The sequence below is a fragment of the Syngnathus leptorhynchus genome, chromosome 15 (genome assembly GCF_054491065.1).
Source record: "Syngnathus leptorhynchus isolate UIUO chromosome 15, UIUO_Slep, whole genome shotgun sequence".
Taxonomy (NCBI): Eukaryota; Metazoa; Chordata; class Actinopteri; order Syngnathiformes; family Syngnathidae; genus Syngnathus; species Syngnathus leptorhynchus.
The window spans coordinates 322,583-343,124 of record NC_141209.1 but is presented as its reverse complement, the minus strand read 5'-3'; the positions used below and the strand labels follow the sequence as shown (position 1 = coordinate 343,124).

Sequence of the window (20,542 nt, the reverse complement as noted above, 5' to 3'; positions counted from 1 at the left end):
ATGACACTACTTTCCAAATGATGTGTGGGTAATAAATCAAACAGCTCCTATGACCGGTAGATAATCTCAATCTTTTTTGACAGGTAGATAATCTCAACTCCTCCAAGCATTTTTTTTTTCCCCTGGAGTGTCTCGCCGAGGAATCCAGTCAGACTTTTTTTTTTTTGTTGTACTCGAAAGCCACGCAGTGAGCTAATACACAAAACAGATGTCTGAAATGTTTGCCAGATGTGGCTACTTTGCTTTGCTGGAGAGTCAAAGTGGTTTTACTGGCAAGGCTTGCTTTCACAGCACATCCTTGGGCCAAATCAAACAAAAACAGAGGGAGCTGGAAAAAAAAGACAGGTTAATACAGTGAAGATTTAGTAGTTTTAAAAGAACGTATTGGACATCAAAATATTTCCTTGAAGTTATTTTGGAGTCTCAGAAAAGCACGATCCTGCTCCCAAAAGCACGCGGCGCGGCGACAGGCGAACAAATCGTGCAATAACTCAAGGAGGCCAAGCGGCCTTACGTCGGCTTGCCGTTGATCCCACTGACGGGCAACCCATCGTGGCACTGCTCGAGCACGAGTTGTGGATATTTTTAGTTGTACAACAAACACACTAGCATCTCGTGTAGCAGATATTCATGACATAGGTTAGTAATAGAAAGGCAATGAGAAGTTGCTATGACTGGCCTTGATTCCATTTGGGTTTGCTCACAGCCACGAAGGCCTCCCTCTCCCCAAGAAAATGAGCAACACCAGGTCTAACTGTCACACGGCGGGCAGGCGGGCGTGCAGGATTTTGACATAAACAGAGCCTCGGGCGTGTCCATCGTATAGCAACGTGCAGTGTTTTCCTTTTTTGGGAGGTGTGTCCATACACTTTATTCATATAGTTTGCAGACTATGAGAAATGCCTTCCTAGGCCAAGTTCATGGTCTGCAAGCATTTACTGTCATCATCATAAAATAGTTGGTCACACCAAACACTCAACAGCTGCTGCTGCTGCTGCTATGGGATTTTCCACTCCACAACTCAGCTTGATGGAGCCAAGTCATCATATTTTCAATTCCATGGATGGATGGATGGATGATACACAATTTTGAAAGGCCATTTACAATTTGCCAACAATGTAGAGAAAAGAAACCAAAAAGTGGAGGGAGGGAGCCAGCCCCAGAGGTAGTCTTCTTATTTATGGACGCTCAACCTGTTGGCCTTGACTTGAAGTAGCAAGAGATAGGAAACTACACGATGTTGGCACATTTGAAACATTGTTACCATTTGTCTACATGTAGCATGTTTATTTCTTTTTTGGGTGCAAATTCACTTTGGCAGCAATCGTCTAAAGAGGGAAGAAAAATAGCCCCGGCAATCTGTTCAAATGTGTAGGAGGCAGAGGTGAGACAGGGGAGGGGCGCTAGGGGTTGGCTGAGCCTTTCCAGCCCATTTGAGGACCTTGTGATGCAAAAGCAGTCCTCAGCCACAGACAGTTCCCATGGCAACAGCGATCTGCCAAAGTTCTTTGTTGACAAATGACAGCTCTCCCTCCTTTCCTTACTCACCACTGTTCACGCGTGTGTGTTTTATCTGGCAAAAGGCCGTATGGTATTCACGTGTGTGTTCTTTCCCATGCTCACTCACAGACACACACACTAGTGGTTTGTCTTCCTCCGTCCAATATCGGAACAGCCGATCGAGGCAGATGTGACGACGTCACGGAGAAAGAAAAAAAAGAAGTTTCATTCTTTTGCATTTGAATGATGGGAAGTGGCCCATTCCAAAATGTTGACTCTTTTGTCAGTGTCAAGTCCAACAGAGCAGCAGTTATTCAATTGGATGACCTGTCACATACAGTGACATGGGAGAGAGACAAAGAAATGGGGAAGCAGCAAGAGATGGAACGGAGGAGGCAGGATGCAAACGGCCGTGCGGCACAGAAAGTCTCACCAATAGATGATCCGCCATCCTCACCTTACATCACAGCTGTCGACATGTTCACACCAGAGCTTTAGCGCCACATGCACGGGCGCGCCCACGCACGCACGCAGGCAGCCAGGCACGCTCGCACAGACACGATGTAAAATATGTTTCACAATGGCTTAGCGGCTTTCGAGCAATCTGCATGAACGTCATCCAGGACCTGCACACTTTCAGCAATAATCCAGTCATTAGGGCGCACGTGCCGAGCACTATTAGTGGATCAAAGGAAGGTTTCGCTGTCCAATGTCACCGAGCTCCCCGTTGCGCCCGGAGATAAGAGAAGCTGGGAGAATGGCTCGCAGCCTTCTTGGGCTGACTGCTCATTTGCATGAGACGTGCGTGCGTGCTTGCTTGCGTGCGTGTCTGTCGCTCGTCGACGACGCTCTTTGTACCCCATCTGAAAGCTGCTCAAGGATTAACATGCTTTGATAAAGACCAAGAAGGAATTTGGCTTTTCTCAACTTTTTACTGATTTTGCCACATATCACACAACATTAGTACACTTGCTTGCTTCAAAAACATAGATAGATTTGTTCAGTTCTTTCCTTTAAAAAATAACACTCACAGGATTTGTAGGATGCAAAAAAAAGGGCGGGGGTACATCACTCGTCAATTTGTAAGAGTCACACATGCCAAAACAGTCATTAGTGTGTTGCTGCTGTTGTTGTTGTTGTTTGAACAGTAGATGAGAGGCAGGCAGGCAGGAAGGAAGGCAGGCAGGCAGGTAGCGAGCCAGCCACCCACCCAGCCAGCCAGCCAGCGAGCGAGCAAGTAACAAACACATCTAAAGTAGCTGTCAAATTAATTGGGGGTTTGAATTGTTTTGGAAAGCAAGAGCTCTTCCTCATATCTATTATTTATGTTGCTTGAACAGAAGGAAACCCAAAAAGTTGCATTTGTCAGCCAGACTAAGAAAAAAAAAGTAGCAACCAAAAAGCCAGTCATGGTGAAAGCGGGCCATGAATGCTAATGATGGGTATTTGTAGATGCGCATCCTTTCCATGCCCAATTGAACAGGTCAAAAGAGGTACGGGACGCCACGCCACGCCACGCCACGCCACGCCGTGTGACCCGCACGGAGACTCATTGTGAGGACACATTGAGCACCGACACGACATGCGATCATCCTTCTCGCCACTAGTAGCTCGCATTAACAAATCACGTCAAGGTCAGATTCGACGACAGCTTTTCTTTTCTTCCTTTTCTTTTGGGCGATTAGCGTGTATTTGAAGATGGATGTTTAGTCCATAAGGAATGATACCAACGCACTTTGGCTCAAAGACAAAGGGAATGCGTTCATCACGGGATTCCCACGCTGCGTTTTAGGTTAAATGTTCAAAAGTGCTCGTTAAGAAACCATACAAAGTAGGCTCTATCTTCAAGGCTGGCTCAAGTTTGCGTGTGGTCAGTGCTGAGTTGGAGTGTAAGAGAAAGGTCACGGCATTCAACAAAATGCCAGTGTCCAGTCTATTTTGGAACAATTACATGAAGACACGTAAAAAGTTGAAGGCACTTCTCTTTGTCTTTGAACATGATTGTTGTTTCTCTCATCTAGTAGATAGAGGTGTCGCTCTCGCAGCCAAATCCAGTACGCAATGTCAAGTCAGCACGATGAAAAAGAGTCAAGTTTTGGAACGCTACTTAGTATTCCAAGCTCCTCAACCGAAGACAGTGCGAGATCACAATGCCAAACGTGTTTTCTTTGATCACTTTGGCATTCCAGGTAAAGCTCTATGTTTCTGTCCCCGAGACTAGCGTGTCAGCACATTGTCATTGTGTGTGACCCCCAAGCTCTCCTTCAGCAGCAGAGTCCCACTCACAAGGTGGGCCGCCGTGCGCCTCCTCTTCTGGCTCCGCCTCCTCCTGCTCTGTCACGCGGCTGTCTGCTCGCGTCCTACCGCAAGCGTGAGCCTGCGCGCTCCTCCTCCGGCTTTTCTGCCTTGACGTAAGTCTAAGCCAATGACCAGAAGGTCCCGCTTGTCTCCCTCCGCCAAGTTCCTCCTCTTCATCAATTTCCTCTTCGTCATCGTCGTCGGGGCCATCGACCACAGTCAGTCCTAACTTGGGATGGCTGGCTATCTGAAAGAAGGAGGAGGAGGAGGAGGAGGAGGAGTGCGGCCCGGGCACTTGCGCATCACACATGGACAAAGGGAGGTGAAGGTAGTGTCCGGCAGCCGCCGCCGCCGCCGCCGCAGCGTAGATGCAGCAGCAAGTCTGGGCGCAGTGGTCCCCCAGGTCCCCTGGTCCCGCACGGAGCGTTCGGAAACGCTTACGGAAGGGCGGGCCGGCTTGGGGCGCTAAGCAGATTGCCGTGGCTACCGACCTGTTGAGTGCCTGCTGCTGCTGCTGCTGCTGCTGCTGCTGCTGCTGCTGCTGCTGCTGCTGCTGCTGCTGCTGCTGCTGCTGCTGCTGCTGCGTGGGGGTCTCTCCCAACCCGCTGCTCGTTGGGAGCGGGTTGGGAGAGAAGCACCATTCGGTGCTCTGGAGCAGGATGTCGGCTCGCAGACGCCGGAGGAGGTTGTTCACCAGGACGGAGCGGCGCAGGAAAACCTCGGGGTCTTCGATGAAGCGCATCTTCTCCAGAGAGAGACGTAGAACCTGGGCACGTTCCTCCAAAACGGGGGCCACCTGACAGAGAGGACAAAAACATCAACTTAAAATGTGCCTTTGTCATCTGGAGCCAGAAATGCATGCATGTATTAGGGGTCAGAAAAGTTCCAGGACTGGCCTCACAAAAGCTCGAGTTCAAAGTCGATTTTGAAGGGCCTGATTTCTTCGATATTTATTTATTTGCCTGAAAAGTCTCCTTTAGATTGGGAAAATGTAGACGCAGCTATCCTAAAATGTTGGCAAAATACTTACAGTCTGGCAGTACGTCCTGAAACTGAACGAAGCCTGGTCCTCGTCGACAAACTTCCTCTTGAAGTAAGCAATTCTTGACATTGCCACATGGTCGGGAAGTCGGCGAAAGGGAGCTTCTACAGAAAGCGTGCAATGATGAGTGATTGGATTCAAAAATGACCCCAAAAAATCTCGGTTCTAAATGATTTTGTCACGAGGACAAGCCGAGCAACCAAGAGTTACCGTCGGGACCCGCTTTGAGTTGGTGTTGAGCGTGGCCTCCTGGCGAGGTGCTGTTTGACGGGCACGCGCCGCTCTTCCCGCAGCGCTCCGTTTTCCATATGCGTTGGTACGTCGGGAAGGGAGGTTCTCCCTCTGGCTCCAAGAAAGGATTCATGGACAAGACCAGGGTCATCTCTTTGACTCTTTTGGCTCTAGAGAAACAGGGAGAGTAGAGTGAGTGAGATTTCTTGAATGCTGACCACCAATAGACATTCATTTGTCACTGAATGGAAGCGTGAGCTTCATGAGCATGAAAAGCAACTCAAAGGATCGCACCGCTGATATCGTTCCAAATCGAGTGACGGCAATTTGTACAGTCCAATGGCTCCCGCCCGCTTAGTTGGGTCAAAGTGTCTGCCTGAAATAGTTGACCTTCCTTGAATACGTGCTTCTGATAATGAGCGTGTCTTGTCATTGCACGTAGCCCTTTTAACACCAGTGTTTTTGGGGGTTTTTCTTCAACTCCCAAGGCGTTAGATGAAGGAGAGATGGTGAATTGACTGCGAAGTTGGAGACACTGTGTCCTTTTGATCATCTCATCGCTGTCAACGTCTGTCATTTGATTTAGCACTTCCCTTCACGTACAGTGTCGAGCCAGCTGTTCCAAACAGCGGCGGCGGCTGGACTTTCTCGTCACTGGCTTTCCTCCTCCAAGTTGCTGCTTCCCTTTGATTCCCTCTCTAGATAGTGAGTGACAAGTCCAAGCAGCAGAGGCGAGCTGAGCTGAGCTGAGCTGAGCTGAGCTGAGCTGAGCTGAGCTGAGGTGAGCTGAGGTGAGGTGAGCTGAGGTGAGGCGCCGGCCTCCTCGCTCCTGCTGGGGTAGCAGATTCAAATGGCCGCTTGAATAAGCTCCCCCACTTGGCACGACTCAACAGCAGCTTCAAGTGTGCATCGTCCTCACAAGCGACTGTACCCACCCACAGCAATGATTATCTTCCATTTTCCGAGTCGATTGATCTACACAAGAGAAATGGAATTGAACTGCCTTTTTTTTTTTCACATTGCTGTTTTGGCTTAGTCAATGATGAGCCAGCGCATTGCATGACTAAGCAGTGGAAGAGGACGTGAGAAAAGAAAGGACAACATGATCGGTAAGGACAAGGGTCAATTATGGTGCTTTCATTTTTTGGAAATGGCACTGCAGAAGACAAATGTGCAGTTATTGGCGTCAAACAATAGACTTGTATGGTAGAGGGACCAGGCCAATTATGTCAATGGCATTGAGTGCTGCAGCCAGCCCGGCAGCCCGGCAGCCCGGCAGCCAGCCAGCCAGCCAGCCAGCCAGCCAGGGTTAATTAGCATCTTTTTGCCCCGTGTGCTTCTTTGCCTCCCCGCCTGCAGCTATTTTCTTCTCCATCACCTCCCCTCACCGCCGCTGTCGCCACGTTTGCTCGGGCACAAAGAAAGAAGCATGCCATCACTCTCCCTGCCCTCCGTAGGGAGCTCCATCTTGACATCCCCGCTGCTCCCCTCCCTCCTTTACTATCGCTGTCATACATAGCCCTCCTCTCCTCTCCTCTCCTCTCCATCTGTCTTCCATCCTTTTTACAGCGGTCACAATTGACAACTCAGCAAACAACGTAGGCGGAAAAAATCAACAACAAAGAGAATACAGACTGAGCAGCTTCCTTGCATGTACGAAACATGTCCTCTTATGTGGCGGCACAGAACAATTATTCCTGCTTGTGTGCCAGCAAGGGGGAGATGGTTGGTTAATGAAGACAATTGTAGAACGAGCAGAGAAGCGTCTCAGAGGCCAGTAGCGCACCTTTTTCTGGAATGTGATGAGTGAGAGAGAGAGAGAGAGAGAGTGCAGGCTGGATGCCTGAGCTTGTTTTCCTGTGTCTGAGGCAAAAAAAGAAGAAAGAAAAAAAGAACTTGAGAGTGAAAGCATATGTGAGTGATGCATGTGTGTAGGAGAGACACTGCTTCACCTACTATGTTCTCCTCCCGGCTTCATCTCTTGTCTCTCCACTCACAAGTGGTCTATATCTAGTATCTGGATTGCATTCTTTCACTCCGGCTTGGCTGGAATGAGTCAGGAAGGGAAAGACAAGTGCTGTGGGGAGCCTTCAAGTCACCCGCAGCAATGATTTGTGCCATTGTGATTGACAGAGCGCTCACACACACACACACTCATGTGTAGTGGAACATTTGGACGGCGGGAGGTCAACCGAGAGAGATGCTTTCAAATGATCTGCGTTTGTGTCCGATATTTAGCACTTGGTGTTTGTGCTGATTGTGCCGAGGAGGCCATTTGCTCTTCAGCATCAGGCAACAATTTGGTCAATGAGCCGTGCCATGTGAGATCCGAGTCTGAGGTCACCCTTGTCCTCTTGTTTTCATCATTTAATGAAAAGCACGCGGCGTGTTTCAACCGCGGGCCTTTCTTGCCAACGCTGGCTCCGAGGCGCTGGCCTAGGTGCTATCTTTGAGAAATGCCCAGGAACTCTCTGGGTTGGAATTGGTGCCAAAAGTTGTTCCATACTAGAGTTAGGGTTTCAAAGTAGGCTTTAAAGCTAGGCTTAGGGTCTCAAACTAGGGTTCAGATTTCAAAGTAGGGTGGAATAGTAAAAGATAACTCAATCTAAGGGTGAATTGGCCTTTGCCTGGTATTTCATGGAAAATATCCTGAGTACAAGTAATGTGCAAGGCAATCATTACATTTGAAAGACTATCAAACATGCTTGTAATCAACTTCAAGATGTGCAAAGTTTTTTTTCCTGCTAATGGGGTCAGCATGTGTGCGTGTGAGAAGAAGCGGTCTGCGTACGTGTTCAGCGTTTATTCCCCGTTCTCTTCTTTTTGCTAAGTGTTTCCGAGCCTTAGGGAAGCAGATAGCGAGCGGTGAAAACATACATGCATGCGTGCGTATGTATGAGTTGGCAGAGCAGCTTCTCTCTAGCATTTAGTTGCCATTCTTTTTCTTTGCAAGACTCTTACAGATAGATGAGCAACAGGCACCATCTCCAAAAAAGCAAAGAGCAAAGTAGCATTCAGATGTGAATGAATGATTTATCTCTGGACGTGGGAGCGGAGGTAGATGGCATCAACCTTGCCGGTGTCTGGCGTGAGATCACAGAGTTGGCAGAGCAGCTTCTCTCTAGCATTTAGTTGCCATTCTTTTTCTTTGCAAGACTCTTACAGATAGATGAGCAACAGGCACCATCTCCAAAAAAGCAAAGAGCAAAGTAGCATTCAGATGTGAATGAAGGATTTATCTCTGGACGTGGGAGCGGAGGTAGATGGCATCAACCTTGCCGGTGTCTGGCGTGAGATCACAGAGCTGTCAGCCGCCTGTCACTGCAAGCGCAGGCAGCTCTTACAGGTTACGCCCACTTCTTTTCTCACTGCAGAGATGTGTCACTTCCATTTGCTCCAGCACGCACGCACGAGATGGAGCAGGGGGGGGTCACAGATAGGGTCTTGACGCCCTGGAACCTTTCTGACGGTCCTCCTGTTGCCATAATCAGAGCGATCAACTGACTTCAATATTTGATGAGGTTGACTTGCCTGCTGTATGTGCATTATGCGGAGCTCCATCACACCAATTGACAAGTGTCATTTGGCGGCTTGCTAACGACATGTCATCATCATCCATCCACAAGAGAAAGGATAGTCTTTGAATAGCAGACGCCGGGCTAATAATAACCTCTAGCCTCGGCGCGGGCTTCAAGCTATGTTTGACAATTCCACGTTGGCCTAGAAATGCAAGGGTGCGGCCGGCGGTGGTTCATTTGCACGAGACAGTAAAAACCAAATCGCCGTTCACGCCGACAGACAACAACCGTACGAACGGATATGTTTTGGGAATAGATGTTGGAAAAGTCAGCAACTGCGGATTCTTCACCCAAAAGTGGCTGCTCGTGGATGTGAACACTCACTTAGCCAGCTACTGAGCTTTAAAACAATACAAATAAAGGGCCAATCTCGGCACTGGATGAAACTTGAGCCTCTCACGCGAGCGAGGTAGATAGATAGATAGATGATAGAAAGCGTCTCCTCAGCTGCTTAGCTTAGCTTAGCTTAGCTGAGCTTAGCTTTAACGTGCCAGAGTTTCTTTTGGAAAATTGGCCACCGGGTGAAGCTTTGTTAAAGGGACCAAAATCACTTGATCATTTGTACTGTCAAATATGCACACCTGCTCTTTGCCTTTTTCTCTTTTCCCAAAAAGTCTTCAACGTTCCGCTTGGCCCTACGTGTGGCCAAAGGCCGTCCTTTAAATATGCATGCGCTGCATGTCTGCTCAGGGCCATGTTTTGAAAGGCTGCTCCAGATGTGAGGCTGAGTGTCCTGCTGAGAGAGATGAATAGCTCGGGGCTGCTGCTGGCAACCGACAAGTTTACTTCCTTAATGAGCAGAAGAATATGACCCGATGGCGTCACGAGAGAACAAGAAGGAGGGGAACACACTAAGTGCTTGTGATAGAAATGGAGGGGCGCCGCATGGGCAAAGACGAGAAATGCGCTTTTGAAAATGACTGGCAGAAAGCCACCGTGCAGCCAAGGTGCCAAGGGACAGTGAGGGCACTTCCTCCTGTTGGAACCTTCTCTGATTTGTCCATTGAAGGTGGCTATCCCTCCCTCTTCTCTAGAACTTTTTTTTTCCAGAGTGCATGCAGGAGGGACGCTACAGCTTATCTTTAGGAATATAAGCAGAATGAGTTAGCAAATGGCGCTGGCCGGCCCTCCACAAAGAGCAAATTGCGCTCGGGGAATGTTTTCAAGAAACAACTGCAGCCAGCTTTGCAAGAGGCAGGATTCAAAACAAGCAAAACAATCAAGTGATGCTGGACAGACTGACATGAGTGGGGCTGGCTGCAGTCAGTCAGTCAGTCTGTCAGTCTGTCAGTCTGTCGGCCTGGCTACTCATGAAGTGACCCGGTTCACGCAACTGATCATTCATCAGGAAAGCTATGACAGGTTAATCCACAAGTGGACGCAATCTAGTGCACTAAAAGTGTCAACAGTCATCAGAGAGTGGTTCAAAGCCATCCTCCAATCTGGCAAGAGAGTTGCACTCCAATGACAATAGGGGCATTCTACTCTATTCCATATCAAAGACCGTCGCTGAAACACAGCACAGAGATTGCGTTGGTTTGGGGATTGACGAGAAAACCACTTTTCACGTCACGCTCTATTGTACTGCAATGAGCGATAAATATGCAGCGCATCCAATCATCTCAATTTACCTGAGTTGAATTCCCTTGGTATCTGCCTCCACAATTGCTTTTCAGGTGGACACCAAATCCCAGCGCAGGCAGCAAAAAAAAAGTCAACAAAATGTCTATGCCTTGTTTCCAGACTGTAGAGGAATTATGTAGAGACGCGCGTTTCCACACGCCAAGAGAATCCTCGCGCGCCGTCCGTTCGTCCGTCCGTCCGTCCGTCCGTCCGTCCACTGTGGCCAAAAGGTGCTTTCCGTTTCCTTCGATAAGGGGGCATTAATTAGTCATTGCGTCCATAGAGCTTTCCCGAGAACATGCAAAGACGTGGGCTGTCTGTCCGTCCGTCTGTCTGTCTGTCTGTCTGTCTGGAAAAACAACATCAGCATCGCAGTCGCAGTCGCATCCCTCCAGCCTTCAAGTCAACTGCTGCTGTGAGGCGTTCGAGGACCGCTCGTAATTTATCACACTGCACAGATGGGAGACCCGAAGAAAGACATGATGCTGACTTGTCTTTTTTTGTCCTCTTGGGTCTTGTTGTTGTGTTTATAAAAGTTGAAAGGCATACAATTTATGCTCATCAGGTTCGGTGGGATGAAATGTAACGGGCACTGGATCTTTATTCTTATTCTTCTAGTAGTAGTATTTCCTATTTTCTTTATTCTAAACACCACGTAAAGGTATTGTAGCACTTTTTTGACGGGTGCGGTTGAATGGATGTGACTGACAAAAAAAGAGGGGAGGGAGCAAGCCCCCCCCTCTCTCTCATCTGTTCTGCATTTCCCCTTTGTAGCCACGGAATCTTATTTTCCAGCATTTCTTCCCCGAAGCGTTTTGTTCCGTGTTCAGCCGTGGAATGTGACGCGAACTTCTGATCTTGGCTCTTTTTTTTTTTTTTTCTGACCAAGGTGAATGGCCAAAATGAAAAAGTCGGTCACTCTCCATTCATAGTTGACACGCACACACGTCACGTGCTTATCATTTGCAGAGATACTATTTTATGATAACAGAAGTCCCAATGAGAATGAGCCCAAATTCGCCGTCATTCATCTTGTGTCATTTTGTTCATTTTAATGTTGTCAAATCAATCAATTGCAATGATATGAGGCAAAGCAAGTGAAATGGCTGCTCCACCTGTTGGTTGCTTGCTGGTGATGCAGCGGCATGGCATGGCATGGCATGGCATGGCATGGCATGGCATGGCATGGCATGGCATGGCATGGCATGGCATGGCATGGCATGGCATGGCATGGCATGGCATGGCATGGCGAAGAAAAACATGGCAAGCTCTCACCTTTTCCCCCTCACTTTGATCAAAAACACTTCAAACTGTTTGTTGGTTGGTTTATGTGCAAACAAATGACATCCATCAAGAATAAGAAAAGAATGACGTTTGTAGGTACAAGTACATGAAGAGAATATATACCTCACAGGTTAAGAAACAAAAAGGCACCGATGCCCTTCTGCAGCGTTGGATGAGGTGACAAAGAACAGTCAATGACTGCTAATTCTGTGCCATTGGTGCTTCTGTTGCAATAGTTTGTGCTTCAACAGGAAAAGGGGTACCAAATTTGAACTACTGTCCAAGAAAAAAATAAAAAAGACAAATGATGGATATTATCAAATATATGGCGGCAGCAGCACCGCACCGCACCGCACAAGTGAGTCATTAATAAACGTCTTTGTACATTTCCCTCCCCATTATAATTGATACAAAAATAGATAGAAAACATTTCGTAGTCCACAGAAAGGACACACACAGCCAGCAAACAAACATTCAAGAATTGTTTTTGTGAAGACCCAAAAGTCCAATTTGATCGGGCTCTGCCGTCTACCATTCAGCGTCCGTCACAAGCACGGAACTCAAAAGATGATTGTGCACGCACAATACATGACGGTTGGAATTTCCTTCATACTGCAGTTTGAGGAATGATGCAGCAGCAGCAGCACACTTGTTGGTTTCTGATTTGCAAAGCAGCAAAGCAGCCGCATAGCACCGCACCTGTTGGATGGAAGCCGTGGCCTTCCATCCAACAGGTGCACTTCCATAAAACAATGGAAAGAAACCATTTGGAAATGGTTATCTACATATGAAAAAAAAAAAAAACGCCTTTCAAAATTGACAAGATTCTTGGATGATGAAAGATTGATGGGAAACAACTCAGAGTTCAGACACGGTGCTCAACGTTGGAGCTTCTGAAAGGCGTGTTCTCTAAGCAAAGGAGATTCCCTCTGTGCTTCCAGCTTGCAATGAATTGAAATTGAAAAGTGTTTGGGGGGGCGGCCGGTTCCATTTTTTCGCCTATTTGCTACCCAATTCAGGTGACGAGAAGGTGTAACCCGTTGCACCGGGCGCTTAGGACTCTAACAGACTATGCCAGCGGCAAATCTGCTGTCCTTTGGACTCTTTCATCAAAGTCCAGTGGGTGAGCTCTTCCTCTCCGGAGCTGTTGAGCCCAAGAGAAATCCAGCCGATCATCTCCTTCCGTTTCATGCTGCGTTTGTTGTAGACGGAGAGGATGAGCGTTACGTCCGACAGCTGGAAAAGGGCAACCTGGAAGACAAAGGTCTCTTTGTAGGTTGGGTTGGCTTGGCCTCGACAGATGGATGTTTTGCACTTGGACATCTCGTGGCCCATGGAGTTCAGTAAGGTCAGCTTAACGTACGTGTCTGTGAACGAGAAAGCAAAAGAGCTCCAATTAGAGCAGGCGGGCAGGCGGGCGGCCGGCCGGCCAGGCAGGCGGGCAAGCGGGCAGGCGGGCAGGCAGCCACGCAGGCAGGCAGGCAGCCAGCCAGCCAGCCAGGCAGCCAGGCAGGCAGGCAGGCAGGCAGGCAGGCAGGCAGGCAGACGTCATTTGTCTACAAACATCTCATGCAAAATGAAGTCATGACAGTCAGTCAAATGACAAATATTTGCTCCCAGTAATGGCTCCCGGTCATTTGTGTAGCGGATCTTTTTCTCTTGCGCTAACGCAAAGTGTTCCTCATAGCAAAGACAAGGAGCTAGCTCAAAGGGCACAAGAAGCCTCTCTTCGGTCTTGTTGCTATGCAACTGTCGAAGCTCGACATCCTTTTCATGCTAAAAGGGGCCAGCGACACGGATGAGGAAAAGAAAGGATTCGGAAAACCACGGCAATAGCGGTGACGGCTGCTGCGGCGAGTGGTCATGTCTGAGGGGAAACATGCAAGGATTTCAGCCACAGCTGAGGGAGGACAGCGTATGCCAGGAAGCATTCGGCTTTCAAATGAGATCACGGAGTTGAAAAATGTTCAATTTGTGCTCCTTCCATGAGGACAGATTGAAAGGCGGGTCGTCTGAAGCAGGGCGCCACTCACCTCTGATAATATAAACCTGTCCACCGATCAGGTGTTTGAGACAACAGAACAGTCCGTCTGACAACAAGGGTTGGGCAGCGGTAAGAAAAACAGCAAAGCAAAGCATCAAATAGGATGACAACGCATCTTTCGACACGCTGGCCGCACGGAAAATGTCAAGACTTACTGGGTGGCTTATTGCTCGCCAGGTTCTTGAAATGAATGCCCTTGATGACTTCCACCGAGAGATGGCCCGTCGCGGCGTTGTACACCAGGCCCAGCAGGATTTCCGGGGTGCAACTTTGACCGAGCGACGGGAAGGACGAGGCGCTTTGGCCGCAAGTGCTGTCCGAGAGGCTCGTTGGGGAGCCCTGCGGGTTTGACAGCGGTTTTCCGTGGGACTGAAACAATTGTCGTCCGCTTTTGTACTTACCTGGTAGGTGCAGCACGGAGCGAGAATGAGCGGCACGGACATTTTGCCCTGGAGCTTGAGCTCGGTGAGATAAAAGACATTTTGGCCCAGCACCTTCTCTTTCTTCATCCTGCGCATACTGTAAAGGCGAAATCGGATGGCGTAGTCGCCGATCATCTCGGACTCCATGTGGCAAAAGTGGAAGGTCTCTGCGAAGAGGGGGCACGGGCCTCTTTGGATAGCGCTTTTTGCCCGCTGTTTCTTTGCGGGCAGCAGCACCAGGTGGACCTGCCAGGAGATGTTGCCCGTGTGTTTTAGAGTGGGCAGGTCGGTTATGGCCACGACGGTCACCGCCAGCTGCTGCTCCTCCGGATCGTAGTCAAACACCGCATCCAGAGTCCCGTACTTTGCGGCCCGATCCGCTCGGTAGGCTTTGGGGAGCCGTGCTGCTGAACCGCGGGCTGACGTCTCCTGAAGGGACACGGAGATGTCATTGGCCAGGCCGGGCCAGGCCTCATCGCATACGTCACCATTTACCTCCGGACTGAGGACGGCCGTACTGTCACTCGGTACGTCCTCCTCGTAGCCCTTGTTGAGATGACTTTCCGTCTCGTGCCCGTCGCTTCCCTCACTGGCACATTTGCGAAAGGAGAGGCGGGGGCTCCCGCTGGTCAGGGACACATCGCACTTTGCGTCGCCCGGCTCCGACAGCGTGTAAGACATCCTGGGAGATCCGTTTTCGTCCTGATATGGCGGCGGTTGGAGTTCGTCCAGGGGGGGGGTCCGCCTCATCCTCTGGATGCAGTTTGCTGGCGGAGTCACAAACGTTACTTTGGACGACTAGGTACACGAGCCAAAATATAGCTCGGCAGAAATTCCAGCGTGAAGACCTGATGGCGAGAGCACCAATTTCAGTGCTTTGCTCATTTGAGGTCTGTACACGATAGTGCCCCACCGGACGATGCCTTTGGGTGGCGTGTGTTTGTGCGAGAACTCAAGAGACTGAATCTGTTTTGGAAAGTTTGTGCAAGTTTAGCTAAGGACATATTCTCCAAATGTTAAATGGGACACGCACGTCATTGGTGACGATTCGTCTCCTACCCGCTGTGCAAGTTAATGTTACAATTAAAGTGTGACATATTTTCCAACTGGATCACGTCTCCTACGTTATGTCAGTAATTTGTGATTTCTTTCATTACCAGTGGGAGATTAACACTTTTGTCTACGTGTGCATACAATATCTCTACCTGTCAAAACCAAGGCAATGAAAAATGACATGCTGAGCGTCTGTCTCACACTCGCGAAGGTGAAAAAAAAATCCTTGAACAACTGTCAGCTACATTCTCAAACCTATTATCATTGTCCAATTTGGATATTTGCATAACTTGAACAGCTGACACTGGGACACTTGCAGAAAAGAGAGAGAGAGAGGGGTGGGGGGGGAAAGCAGCCTCTGTTTCCAAACTTTTAGAAAAAGCTTGCCAACTTATTGTTTCTAGCTCTCTCTGAAATTCTTGGAAGTCTCAGTCTCGTGTCAGCTCAAAGTGGCACATATCAGCAGCAGATATGCAAAGGAGTTTTGACTGAGTGTCGTGGAGGGCTTGATCAAAGAAGCAAAACAATTTGGAACATTTTCTTCCTCCTGCTGAGACGGGCGGGCGGGCGGGCGGGAAGCGTAATGGCGTCACTCGCTTTTTCTGCACCCTGCTAATTGGAACGCTTACAATTCCGCCTTCCTTCCCACATATGGAGGAACCAGCAGAACACTACAACAGTGAATAGTGTATGATTGCGTTTGCCAGAAGAAACACACGATCAAATGTGTTGTATTTTTCAAGCCTTATTCAATATATTTGCTTTGGTTTTGTTTTGGATTATAATTGAACAATACACTTATCTATGGGGGTGATTTCCACACTCGGCTCCAAATGATTGGTCTCTCTACACGTGACGTGTAGTGTATTGAGCATGATCGCCTCTTTTGTTTTTCCTCGCTTTCCCCCTCGGAGGATGGCGCAGAGAACGGCGAAAAATTAGGCGCACCTGGGAGCCAAAGCCAATGGCCGCCCGCCCAGACGGAAGAAGGCGTCTACACCGGGCGCCACTTGGAAAGCATGGCATCTTTCAATGGAAAGACCACAACAATGCGGGAGCGCTCGATGACACATTGTCATCATTTGACAGTTTCACTTGGTGGCCCATCACGCATCAGCAGACGCTTAACGGCTGGCTGGCTGGCTGGCTGGCTGGCTGGCTGGCTGGCTGGCTGGCTGGCTGGCTGGCTGGCTGGCCGGCTGGCTGGCTGGCACGCTGGCTGGCTGGCCGGCCGGCTGGCCGGCTGGCTGGCTGGCTCAGTGTGCATATCATGCGTAACCAGCTGATTTTTGGAGGGGGCGTCACGTGGCGTTCCTGTTAATGGACCATTAATCAGTAATTACTTGTCCTTTAGCAAAGAATCACTGATTAGCTCCTCTGGCGACAATACAAGGAAATTAGAGACGCAAATGACACCACAGCACGCTCATCTCCAAGTCAAATGGCAAAGTGTGTTTGTATTGTCACACATGCGCCATATTTTAGGGAGCTGCGAAATCACAAAAAATGCGCCATTACCAATCACACTGATTGTATCATCTCATTCAGAGCAAATATTCATTAGCCGTCCTTATTTCACCATCAAAAATACATTTTGCAGTTGTCTCAGTATCAATTACAATTTGTCATCCTTTGTCAGTGATGGAAGGAACCAAGTATTCATAATTCAGCTTCATATTCTAACAAGGCTTTCAATTGATTCGGTTCAGTCTTTCTTATATCATCGGAAGGTGGCTCAGACACCGTGCAGTGGTTAAAAAATTCCTTTTTGGGCTTGACAGTGTCATCGAAAGCATCGGACATTTGTACAGCCGTATTATACTTCGATCTATTCCATGAATCTTTTTTCGACAGACACAAAATCATAAAAGAGGCTTGGCCAAACATGATTCTAATGATTGAACATTTGTAGAATTTGACCAATCGTTGAAGCAAGCAAGTTAAGACTGTAAAGTGCCACAAAGCTTGTGGGAGAATGTCCTTGGCTCTGTGTTCACACGTAGAAAAATTGGCTTGGTGTTGCATATTTTGCCTTCTCTAGATGCCACTCTGGGCTGGCTGAAAAATGCACAATTCAAGCAAAATGGAAGCTTCAAAAGCTCAAGCATGCTGTTGCTTATAGTCATCAGGGGGGTTGGGAGCTAATCCATGAATCAAACAGACTAGTGCAAATAGGCTAGAAGCGCTTCACGTGTGAATAAGTCCAAAGGCCATTTTTCCGGGGCCGTGAAAGACGAAAAAAAGACACGAAAACTATGCAGACGGTTGACTGTTTCGTAAGCCTCCCACGGAGAGTGTGCTGAACCAGAGCTCCACTTTGATCCCCTCTCCAAGTGCACTGTGTCTAAACTTTCTTTGCAAGTTGTGAACTGGATTGAAATAAAGCTTTATTTCTATGTCGATATAACTGAATGTTGGGGGGGCGTCGTTGCTCGATGGGATTGGATTAGGAGCGATCTTACCTACATCAGCTGAGGCGTCACTGCTGTAGCCGTCATAATGGGCCATCAGGGGACTGTACTTGTGGCGCTTCTCCCACCTGAAGCGTCCCGCGTGTTTGCCGCACACCTTGGCTCCTCCTCTGAGACCTTGGGCCCGGCTCACTGCTTCTTGATACTGACCCATCACTTCGTCCTCGCTGTCTGATGAGGATGAGGATGATGATGAGGAGGAGGAGGAGGCCTGCTGGTCGCCGTCAGTGTAAACCTTTTCTGTTGGCAGAAAAACAATGCAAATTGTTATCCAAACAAATGCAGGTGAGTCTCCATGACACGGAAGCCTCATTTGGTTTTGTTACCCCTCCCTCGTTCCTTGTTTTAGATTTTGCCTCTTAATTCATATTGCACAAATACAATATGAATCAAAAGCCTGTGCGGGACTGCTTTTTTTTTTACTTGACCTCGAGTGGCCATTTGCGAGGATTGTGCCATTTACTTCCTGATAGAGAGCGCCGTCGATTGGTCGCGGTGACTGGCATCGGCAGCCTTTGTGAGGAGTCAATACCTTGGAACAGGGCCGCTATTGGTACTCCCCCAGCCCCAAACTCTCAAGCACATGAATTTAGTGACATGCTGTCCTAGCTGAGATTTGAAAGTCAAAATGGTTCACCTTGCAATTGTGGGTTTTTCCTGAAGTCATCAAGGCACTGAAGGCTGCTTGCATTCTCCAGCGTCAACTTGTTGTTGAGGTACCAGAAGAGAAGCGTCATGAGGATAACAAAGAGCCCGATGGCTGTCAGAAATCCAAGCACCTCCGGTGAGACTATGAAACACAGCAAACGTGCAACCACATTGAACATTCCATAGCTGCGGTGTATTGGAACGTGGCGGATAAAAATGCAAAATGGAAAAAGGCAAACGGAGTCGCACTCAAGAGACGCTTGTCAGCTTTTGGACTCGATTGGCCATGATGTCTTATCTGCACGGAGACTGTTGCCATGATGGATATCAAAACGGGGAGACGTGGCACTCTCAGACGCCCACATTCTCCACAGGCAGGCAGGCGGGCAGGCGGGCAGGCGGGCAGGCAGGCGGGCAGGCAGGCAGCCATGCAAGCAGGCAGCTACGCAAGCAGGCAGCCACGCAGGCAGGCAGGCAGGCAGGCAGCCACGCGGGCCTGAGCACTCTCACCAGCCAGCACACACTCCCACGCGTGTTGAGAGAACAATGGCGCACCCAGCTACTGCACTGATTAAACACGCAACAGACTGAAAAGCACCCAAACTACAAGACAACAAAGTTGAAGAAGTCACCAAGAAAAAAACAAGGACTTTGACAAAGGCTTCAAACTAGGTGGGGCGTAAAAGCCAGAAATGCATTTGCTCCATATAATGTGGCCAGCGCAGGAACGTTTTTCCAACATCAATGAAAGCAGTTAGCAGCTCATCTAATGGCACGCTTTGGACGCTGTCGCTCATTTTTCTTGACTTGAGTCGAGTCCGTGAAGTGGCGGAATGATAATAGTAAGAATGTAATAAAGTAATAATGACTCACAAAAAAGCACAATCAAAGAGGCCAGCACAATGACAAGGCCAATCACGATTAATATGATCAAATGGAAGACTTAGTCAGAAAGAACCATGGCTGAGCTCAAAGATGGACTACACTGCCCTACCTTTTCTGACGCAGATCAACTCATGTACTCCACAGCTCCGCTCGCCACCTGGAAAGACAAGGCATTTCAATGGTGAAAACAGGACAAAGTCAAGGAGATAGATAGGACAGTAAGAGTGCTTATGACCTCCAAGACAACTGAAAAAAACAAATGCCCCAGCTTGCCAAAGTGAGAAAAGACGTGAGCCGTAACTGGTCAAGGTGTTGCATTTATTTATATTTCTCGTCCACGCGTGGCGTCGGTGAAGTTTGAGCTAACCAGGTCATTTCTACCTCACGCTATGCTAGGCTGGAATGATTTTTGCCACGAAACGATACACGAGCAGTACCGCTGCACGACAAGCCACGGTAGACCTCAGTGACGTGACATCCCGGCGTTCCTTCACTTAGTCACACTTGTGAGTCTCAGAGCTGTGCCTACAGTCATGTCTTCCACTCTGTCAAGTAACTGGAATGCTTCAGTACAGTGTCATCTCCTAATGTATTTGTTTTGTCAATGTCACCCAAAACAATTGCCTTTGGCTATTTCTTTCCACGGGTCACAATTACATTGTCTGTGATTGTACGACGATGACACAAATCATCATAACCGATATTGCGTATTTGAATCTGAAATTGAACTGCAAACATATGAATGAGCATTCTATGATCCCAAATTTCAATGGGCTTCTGTGGCCTCAGCTGTTCAAATAAGCACCATAAGATCGGCGGCATCAAACATTCAAGAGAAACCAAAGAAGGCATGTCCAAGATCGACATTTGCAATACGTGGAGCTGTCCTTTCAGCACCCGCAACGTGCCGGGCCAAATACTGCCAACATTTAGCAATGAAACTTCATTCCAACAAGCGATTATTATTTGGTTGAAGCTGCTTTTAAACCATAAGAGGTTTCACGTGGCAGCGGAGGGAAATCAGAGAAAGAAGAGAGAGAGACGCTCTACGCCGACCTACCGTCAATCGCCATGATGTTGTGTTTTGGATTCAACCAAATCAGGCGGCGAAGAAGGGGGGAGAGGGAGGGAGGGAGGGAGGGAGAAACCACTGCACTGCAAGAGCGACAATCGGGGTGTTGGCGCATGGTTCTGAAAATCTCCAAACATAACGTGCCAATCTCATTTGAACAGACTCAATGGCAGCGAGCACAAGTTGCCTGGACGGACGTTCGATCTTGATATTCGTTCTTACCGTCTGTGTTAGGGACTGTCCACTATTGACATGATCTCACCAATCAGCAAGTGACCAATCGTAATCATCATTCGGCAAAAGGCAATTCATCGCACACTGGAAAGGAACCCAAGTGCATTGTGAAATGAGCAGGAAGCTTCCTACACTCTCCTCATGTCGAATCACCTAC

At 48.6% G+C, this 20,542-nt stretch overlaps 2 protein-coding genes across 5 annotated transcripts; both read right to left on the bottom strand.

The window, feature by feature from the left end:
- Positions 1 to 2,453: 2,453 nt before the first annotated feature.
- sertad4 (SERTA domain containing 4) lies at positions 2,454 to 10,402 on the bottom strand. The gene is made up of 4 exons (XM_085932323.1): positions 10,281 to 10,402; positions 5,051 to 5,241; positions 4,829 to 4,944; positions 2,454 to 4,594 (listed from the first exon to the last, which is right to left on the bottom strand). The coding sequence occupies exons 2-4, from the start codon at positions 5,220 to 5,222 to the stop codon at positions 3,737 to 3,739; spliced, it is 1,146 nt and encodes a 381-aa protein (XP_085788449.1). The 5' UTR covers positions 5,223 to 5,241; positions 10,281 to 10,402; the 3' UTR covers positions 2,454 to 3,736.
- A 1,160-nt stretch (positions 10,403 to 11,562) lies between these two features.
- syt14a (synaptotagmin XIVa) lies at positions 11,563 to 20,160 on the bottom strand. Of its 4 annotated transcripts, XM_085931400.1 has the most exons (10): positions 20,140 to 20,160; positions 19,189 to 19,236; positions 18,444 to 18,761; positions 18,184 to 18,336; positions 17,538 to 17,786; positions 14,518 to 14,789; positions 14,002 to 14,451; positions 13,756 to 13,939; positions 13,590 to 13,646; positions 11,563 to 12,923 (listed from the first exon to the last, which is right to left on the bottom strand). In XM_085931400.1, the coding sequence occupies exons 3-10, from the start codon at positions 18,622 to 18,624 to the stop codon at positions 12,610 to 12,612; spliced, it is 1,860 nt and encodes a 619-aa protein (XP_085787526.1). In that variant the 5' UTR covers positions 18,625 to 18,761; positions 19,189 to 19,236; positions 20,140 to 20,160; the 3' UTR covers positions 11,563 to 12,609. The 4 variants fall into 4 exon arrangements, with proteins under 4 accessions (XP_085787526.1, XP_085787528.1, XP_085787529.1 ...); XM_085931402.1 differs by lacking the exon at positions 13,590 to 13,646; XM_085931403.1 differs by lacking the exon at positions 18,444 to 18,761 and having other exon boundaries at positions 20,140 to 20,152.
- Positions 20,161 to 20,542: the final 382 nt, after the last annotated feature.